The 7,800-nt window shown below is 37.9% G+C and overlaps 1 protein-coding gene across 3 annotated transcripts in view; it reads right to left on the bottom strand.

Moving 5' to 3' along the window:
- Positions 1–1,709: 1,709 nt before the first annotated feature.
- LOC126236973 (SWI/SNF-related matrix-associated actin-dependent regulator of chromatin subfamily A-like protein 1) overlaps positions 1,710–7,800 on the bottom strand; it is a 149,596-nt gene continuing 143,505 nt past the window's right edge. For all 3 annotated transcript variants that reach the window (XM_049946690.1, XM_049946691.1, XM_049946689.1), the window contains one exon: positions 1,710–1,928. In XM_049946690.1, the coding sequence (XP_049802647.1) occupies positions 1,803–1,928 (126 nt within the window). In that variant the 3' untranslated portion in view covers positions 1,710–1,802. The remainder of the gene's footprint in view (positions 1,929–7,800) is intronic.

Raw genomic sequence — 7,800 nt, 5'->3', positions numbered from 1 at the left:
AGGCTGTTGCTTGCTCCCATATCTATCAATATCCAGTCATCTTCTCTTAGATCCCTAGTCTGTGCCTCAATAGCCTCTATCTGTTAGTGTACTGATAGAAAGTAACTCATTTTAGAGCTTCTTAACTCAGTTAATCGACTTTTGTACTTTGTGTCACTGCAAATCCGGAAGAGACGTAAAAAGTACTTTGATTATTTTCATCAAATAATGTTCTTTGAAATTATGTTGCAGAATAACTAAGCTTAAAGAAATAAAGTACTCATTGCTCAAAACTAGCAGTATGAATAATCTACAATGCTTCTTTATAGTACCTTATAGACAACTGTTTGAACTGTTACAGAGTCTAACTAAAGCATCACAAAATTCTCTCAAAGAAGTTGTTCTAAATTTGGAAGGAATAATAGTGTTTAAATTACTACACCAAGATAAAAACTGGTGTGGATTATTATTAATTACAAGTGAGTTAGGTCACAAATTTTGAATCTGTTACCTAATGATCGAATATGCATGACAGACAGAAAGACTAAATTTCAAAGATAACTGATGAACAAAAGTTTTTCTGGGCAACACCATTTATTCCACAGAAATTGAGGTTTTCAAATCTGATACTGTGCAGCCCCGAAAAACAGTCTTCCCTTCTCATTGCATCCACTAAGTCTCTCCTGACCTGGGGTTTTGGACAACTTTTGCAAACTCTACCTCTTTTCCTAAAGCTCACCAGTCCTTTTCGTTCACCCCACTTCTTTTCCCTTAAACCCTCCTGTCCGAACAAGGAGCCATTGTTTCCAAAAGCTTGCAACTTTAATACCTTTTATATTTGTGTTCTGCTGCGCCGCTTGGTGTGTAGATTTTTTTATCCAATTACATTACATTTTCAAAAATGGATTATTTTTGTTGATATGTTATGTTGTAATGTATAAATTACTCATGGCACATATAACTAAAATAAACTACCACTCAAGTTAGAGATATAGTATAAATCTCCAACCTGACTGGTGCCAAATGTACTGCTCTCTTATACTGAAGGCACATGAATATAGCATGTGGGGTGCTGCACCACACACAGGTTCAAATTTCTGATAATAACATTAATCTTTGCCTGGCTGTGACACAGCACAAAAACCAGGAAAGATGCTGATAGAAGCTCAGTGATATAGTACCAGATTACAGATCCAAATGTCATGGGTTCAGTCCCCAGACATCAATCCTTTCACCTCTGGCAGTGTTTGCTAATCTGAAAAATGCCAAGTTGCACCACAGTCCTGAGTCCATGTTAAATTGTAGGTCCCCTTATAATTGGCTGGGTAAGACACTTCGAATCTTCAAGGATGGCAACAGCATACCACCTAAAATATGACCATGCACTGTGGGATTGAAAGCAGCTTTCAGGTTAATGACAGCTTCCCTTTTCTGCTTTCTTCCCCTCAGTCAATCAATTTAACATTAAGCCCAAGAAAGTGGGTCACTGGTCGCATTTTCTGGTGTAAATTTCAACTGCTGTTTTCGATACTCCTGTTTATGGCACACATACTATCAGTATATGGAAAAATCAGTTTCTACACACCTTAAGCAAATAAAATCTGCAGCCTGAAAATAAATCAGCTCTTTAAAAGTTCCACAGTAGTATCACAGAAGTTTTTAAGTTTATCACGTGGCTAAACATCAATATTCATGTAAATGCCAAAATTTTGTACATAAAGATGAAATTATTTACATGTAAATTGAATGATATATTTTTAAAAAGAATTTCATATAAAAATACATTTGCATGCATTAATCAAGTCACATCTTTATTACTCCTTTCAAACTGTAGCACCACAACAAATATCCTCTTTGAACTCCATTTCCTCCACAGCACCTGCAAGAAGGTTGTCGCTGCTGTCATTCAGTTCATCAAAGAAATCCTCCAAGGTACTTTGTGTTTTATCCTATTAACAAACAAGAAAGCTTTTTGAGTTTTCATTTCTGTAAGAGACAAGTTCAATAAAAATTCTTGGAAATTTTAAGTAAACATCAAAAGAGAGAGAGAGAGAGAGAGAGAGAGAGAGAGAGAGAGAGAGAGAGAGAGACACATCACAATAGTGAAACCCAATTCAAAATCTTATCATAAGGCATTCTGTGCCTGTATTACAGGCTGCACACGCCGAGGTGAGAGAAGTCATGGGATAGTGATATGCACTTAACAGATGGTGGTAGTATTGTGTACACAAGATATAAAAGGGCAGTGCATTGGCAGAGCTGTCATCTGTCCTCAGATGATTCACGTTAAAACGTTTCCGATGTGATTATTGCCACATAATGGGAATCAACAGACTCTGAACAGGGAATGGTAGCTGGAGATGGATGTGTGGGACATTCCATTTTGTAAATCATTACGGAATTCAGTATTCTGAGATCCACAGTGTCACGAGTGTGCTGGGAATACTGAATTTCAGGCACTACCTGGCACCATGGACAGCACAGTGGCCAACAGTCTTCACTTAACAACTGAGAGCAGCAGTGTTTGTGTAGAGTTCTCAGTGTTAACAGACATGCAATATTGTGTGAAATAACCACAGAAATCAATGTGGAACATACAACAAAAGTATCCATTAGGAGAGTGTGACAAAATTTGGCGTTAATGGGCTATGGCACCCCAGATGAGCAAAGCGAGTGCCTTTGCACGACATTGCCTGCAGCACTCGTGACCATATCGTTTGGAACCTACAGGACTGGAAAACTGTAGATCGGTCAGATGAGTCCCGATTTCAGTTGGTAAGAACTGATGGCAGGGTTCGAGTGTGGTGGAGGCCCCACGAAGCCATGGTCCCAAGCTGACAACAAAGCACTGTGCAAGCTGTGTGGGCTGTGTTCACATGGAATGGACTGGGCCCTCTGGTCCAGCTGAACTGATCACTGACTGGAAATGGTTATGTTTGGCTAGTCTCAGAACATTTGCAGCCATTCATGGACTTAATGTTCCCAAACAATGGTGGAGTTTTTGTGGCTGACAATGTGCCATGTCACTGGCAACAACTATTTGTGACTGGTTTTTGAAGAGCATTCTGGGCAATTCGAGCAAATCGTTTGGCCATCCACATCATCTGACAGAATCCCACTAAATATTTATGGGGCATAATCAAGAGATTAGTTTGTGCACAAAATCCTGCACTGCCAACACTTTGGCAATTGAGGAGTGTTTCTTCAAAACTTGATATATACTACAGATACAGTTTTTCATAAAATGCGTTTGTGTGTTTTCAACCCAGACAGATATATTTGAGCATTTGAATTTTTACATTACCACTAGATCTCACTGACATTAATACAGCATTGTAATGAAGTATAATAAAATTTAATTTTTATAACAGTATATTATGGAGCAATTTTTCCAGTTTCTTTTTTTTTTCCTTCAAAACTTGATAAAAGCTTATAATTATTGCTGGTATCAGTTTCGTTGCCTTCTTTAATTCAGTGTATTTTTTTCTCACAAGTAATATTTTTATGTGCTGCAGTGTTTATTATATGTCTGCACCGTTGTAAAATGCATATTCTCGCATATATTATTATATATAGCAGTTTTTTAATTTACAGTTTCTGGCTTTGCTGAGATCACAAACAATAACAGTACAAATACAGTGGCATAATTTGATAATAGCGGTGATAACTATTTTAACATAATTGTTATCTTATACCATTATTATCAATACTACATGAAGTACGAAATGAATAACACACAAAGTATTGTGTATTACAATCACATTGTTATTGTCAAGTTTTTCCTGTTACACAGATACATTATTTGTCTAGAACATCTTTGTAAAACTTTGTATCCTCTGGAATTTCAAAAAATTTTAGCAGGGCAGAAACATCTTCCTTCTTTCCTTTGCTTATTGTAATTTGTTTTGGTAAAAAGGTGGATGTTAGTACTGTAGGATGGAATGGTTTCTTCCATCTTGTATTGGATCTGCAGTGTACGTATGACTTACTCGCACATTAATTATCTTCTTTGCTTTCTTGTGTGAGATGACACACTGACTGTACATTTTGAATGATAGCTTGGATGTTAGTACTTTCTCTCCACTACCTTTTAGATTTTTAACACTCCAGTCTGTGTTTAAAACTCAGAGTACCATGCGCTTCTAAAATATCATGATATTCTTTAGGACATAGCTATGGCCACGAACAGGAATGAAGTGACAAATATTATTGAATGGGAGATAGGTGGATGGTTTTTGGTGGTTTTCCATCTGCCTCGGCGAATGCGGGCTGGTTCCCCTTATTCCGCCTCAGCTACACTATGTCGGCTATTGCTGCGCAAACGAGTTCTCCATGTACGCGTACACCACCATTACTCTACGACACAAACATAGGGGTTACACTCGACTGGTGTGAGATGTTCCATGGGGGGGTCCACCGGGGGCTGAACCGCACAATAACCCTGGGTTCGGTGTGGGGCGGTGGAGGGGTGAAGTGGACTGCGGTAGTCGTCGTGGGATTGTGGACCACTGCAACTGCAGCAGGGACGGAACCTCTCCATTGTTTCTAGGTCCCCGGTTAACATAACATGGGTCATAATGCACAGATTGTATAACCATACTTGTCTAGCATAGGAAACCTCACTGACTGATAGTTTTGGAACAAAGCAAATCTTAATGACAATAGGATTATCTTCCTTCATTACATCATAAAACCACTTTGCACGAATTTATGTAATCTGTGTCTCGTTCGTAGTTCATTCTCCTTCTTCTTCATTCATAATGGCAGTAGTTACCTCCTTATGATCCTTTCTTGTTCTATCGCCTCTTCTCCTTTCCCTTGGCAACCTTCCTCCTTCATAGAAACTGCAAATAGATAGGTTAACCTGTCCTTCAACATGCCAGATACTCCTTGGCAGCACAAACAGGCACCACTTCATCATTCCTTTTTCTAATGGTATACTTCACTCTCACTGTTTTCTTCCTTTTTTCATTCTGGGTGTCCACTACTCTGCACTGAAGTGAAGAAATATTAAGAAATTTTAACAGAAACTTATCTTGATCCATTTTATTTAACGATGTTATGTGATGAAGAAAGTGGGAAATATCTTCATAGCAGAGTTCAGCAGCTATGCATTCTTTCATTCCTGTAACTTTTGCAGGCGATACCTCAAGTCCATGATTGCATTTAATGATAGATTTCTTTTTAAACTTTTTGCTTTGTGTAGCAGGTCAATGTAAGCTCTTCATGAATCAGGATTTTCTCTCACCACAACATTCTTTGACCTGTATGCCATTTTTATAATCACAAGAACCATCATCCATTCTGTTTCTGCTTGCAATACTTCTTTGTAGACATACAAATGAGTGAATACTTATCTAAAAGTAACCTGCAGGTGTTTTGATGACAATGAAGTCTGGTTGCAACACTATTCCCACCAATAAATATTGTTACAACAATGAGTAATATCACTTGAAGCAACCAGTATACTCCATTATTGTTAACTGCTCGCAGCAGAAAGAGACTCATGACATGAGAGAGTGATTATATTGCATTTGTCGACTTTTTTATAATTGTAGGAATGCATATATCGTGTTTTTCTAAAACCTTGTGATTTGGAGTGTTCATATTCACAGCAGTATAGTCGACTTTTGCTAAAACTTGGTGCAGGGGTTTATGTGAAAGGTCAACATTTTGCCATTAACACACCTAACTCAATTCTAAAACTTTTGCCTATATTGAGTTTTGGAGGGGAAAAAAAAGCTCCTCAATTATGGGTGGCTAAAGAAGCAGCATGGCTCAATTTTTCTGCAGGGGACTTCCAACAATTTGTGGAGTCCACGCAGCATCAAGCTACTGCACTATGCCAGGCAAAAGGAGGTCCACCATTATATTAGGAGGTATCCCATAATTTTTGTCACCTCAGTGTATAGCAAAACCATAATGAAGAAAATGAACATGAATTACAATCACTGGTACAGGATTTATAATTAACTTTGCCTAAAAGTGAATTGTCATTTTATTTATTTCAACAAATAAGATAATAATAAATCCCCAATGAAGATAATTGATCTCTCTCTCTCTCTCTCTCTCTCTCTCTCTCTCTCTGTGTGTGTGTGTGTGTGTGTGTGTGTGTGTGTGTGTGTGTGTGTGTGTGTGTGTGTGTTTGTTGGATGGGGGGTGGGGTGGGGGGGAGGGGTTACACACATGCCATTCTTTTCAAGTTCAACAATATGTTTTTACCTTCAATCTCACAGAACTTTCACAGTTCCCACATTATGAAGGGTAGTCAGGAGATAACAAGCCATGAACTATGTGCATGCACCTGACCTACTGTGTGGCTCAATACAGATATTCACAAAGCGCCTCAATTTCCTCTTGCTTCTCACCTCTCTGGACGTGCTTCACTTGAAGTATAGAAGAGGTATTTACTTCAGAACACCAATCTGCCAAAAGACTGTCCTAATTTAAGCTCTCAGATGGACACAATGCATGCCAGGAGACCACAGTACATTTCTGTGCTACTTATGGTTTTGGTAGTTTATGGTTTATGAACATTAATCAGTGTCAGAATTTTCCAAGAAGTGCAATGATTTAAAATCACAAGATATCCATAATGCTGAGAAGTTCTCATAGTTACAGATATGGTTCTTGCATGGGGCTACTGAAATACACAAAAAAAACATACGTACTGAAGTACACAAGAAAGCATACAAGATATTTACAGAAATTACATGTTGATGTCCCTTTGTATTGTTAAAGCTCCATAAATTCATTGCAGAGCAAATCTCTGCTGGTATAGATTTGCATGATCCACAATGCCCAACAGTTTGAACAGCACACACAAGGAATCCATGATTAAATTAGACTTTACAAAGGCTCAACAAAAAGCAACAGTCTTGTTTACACACTCAAATCATTTTCCCACATATAGATTTGTGAACAATAAAGTCTATTACATTCAAAACGTGCATTAGTATTTCTGTGGTTTACTGATTTTGACTGGGCAGTCATTTGCAACAGATTGTGGTCTGGGTATTGGCCTAAGACTATGTCATACATACAAGGAACCAACAAGTCTACACATAAAAGTCTCACTTGCATGATGTCTAGTGATAGGGGACAGTATCTAACATATTAAGGTGCACATGTTAAGGCCAACACTCATTACATGGGCTACTGCAAATGACTATGCACTCAAAAGTGAAAAAGCCCAAAAAATTTTTGTTCGTCTTGACTGTAACAAACTTTTTGTTACTTAAGTGTACTCACCATACATGTACATCAAGAATAAAAAAATGTGTACAAAACACGTTCATCCAAATTTCAAGCAGATTTTTTGCTTCAATTAAAAGCAGCATGATGTTTATACTACATACACGGTTCAACAAGTTTACCACGTTTAAGGCTGTGAGAAACTATTTTTTCCCCTTACATGGTATTATTTTCCTTCAGTTTTTTTACATTTTTCAACTTACTCACAAGCACCTGTCAGTTCTTATTCATGTAAAAAACACTCTTTGAATTTAATCTTAAACAAGGCAGAGAGCTTTTACCACACTTCACAGTAGCAGTAACACTGTCAACCCTTATTCACTTCTTGTTTATGCCAATATTCCACCGGAACTGCAAGGGATTTTTGCTTTTGCCCTAACCATGAGGAAGCTATCAGGTGATGTGGTATACCATGGCACTAAAACTTTAAAACATATTTTGGCAGCTGGCATACAGGTTCATCAGGTTGTCAGTTCTCCTTAATAACAATTTGTCCCTTAACACATTGTAGCTTTGGAAGTGACTTTATCTTTTTCCTTTTTTTTCCATGTCCAGTCAACGCAATGA

This window comes from Schistocerca nitens, chromosome 2, assembly GCF_023898315.1.
Source record: "Schistocerca nitens isolate TAMUIC-IGC-003100 chromosome 2, iqSchNite1.1, whole genome shotgun sequence".
Taxonomy (NCBI): Eukaryota; Metazoa; Arthropoda; class Insecta; order Orthoptera; family Acrididae; genus Schistocerca; species Schistocerca nitens.
This window is presented reverse-complemented; position numbering and strand designations above follow the sequence as displayed.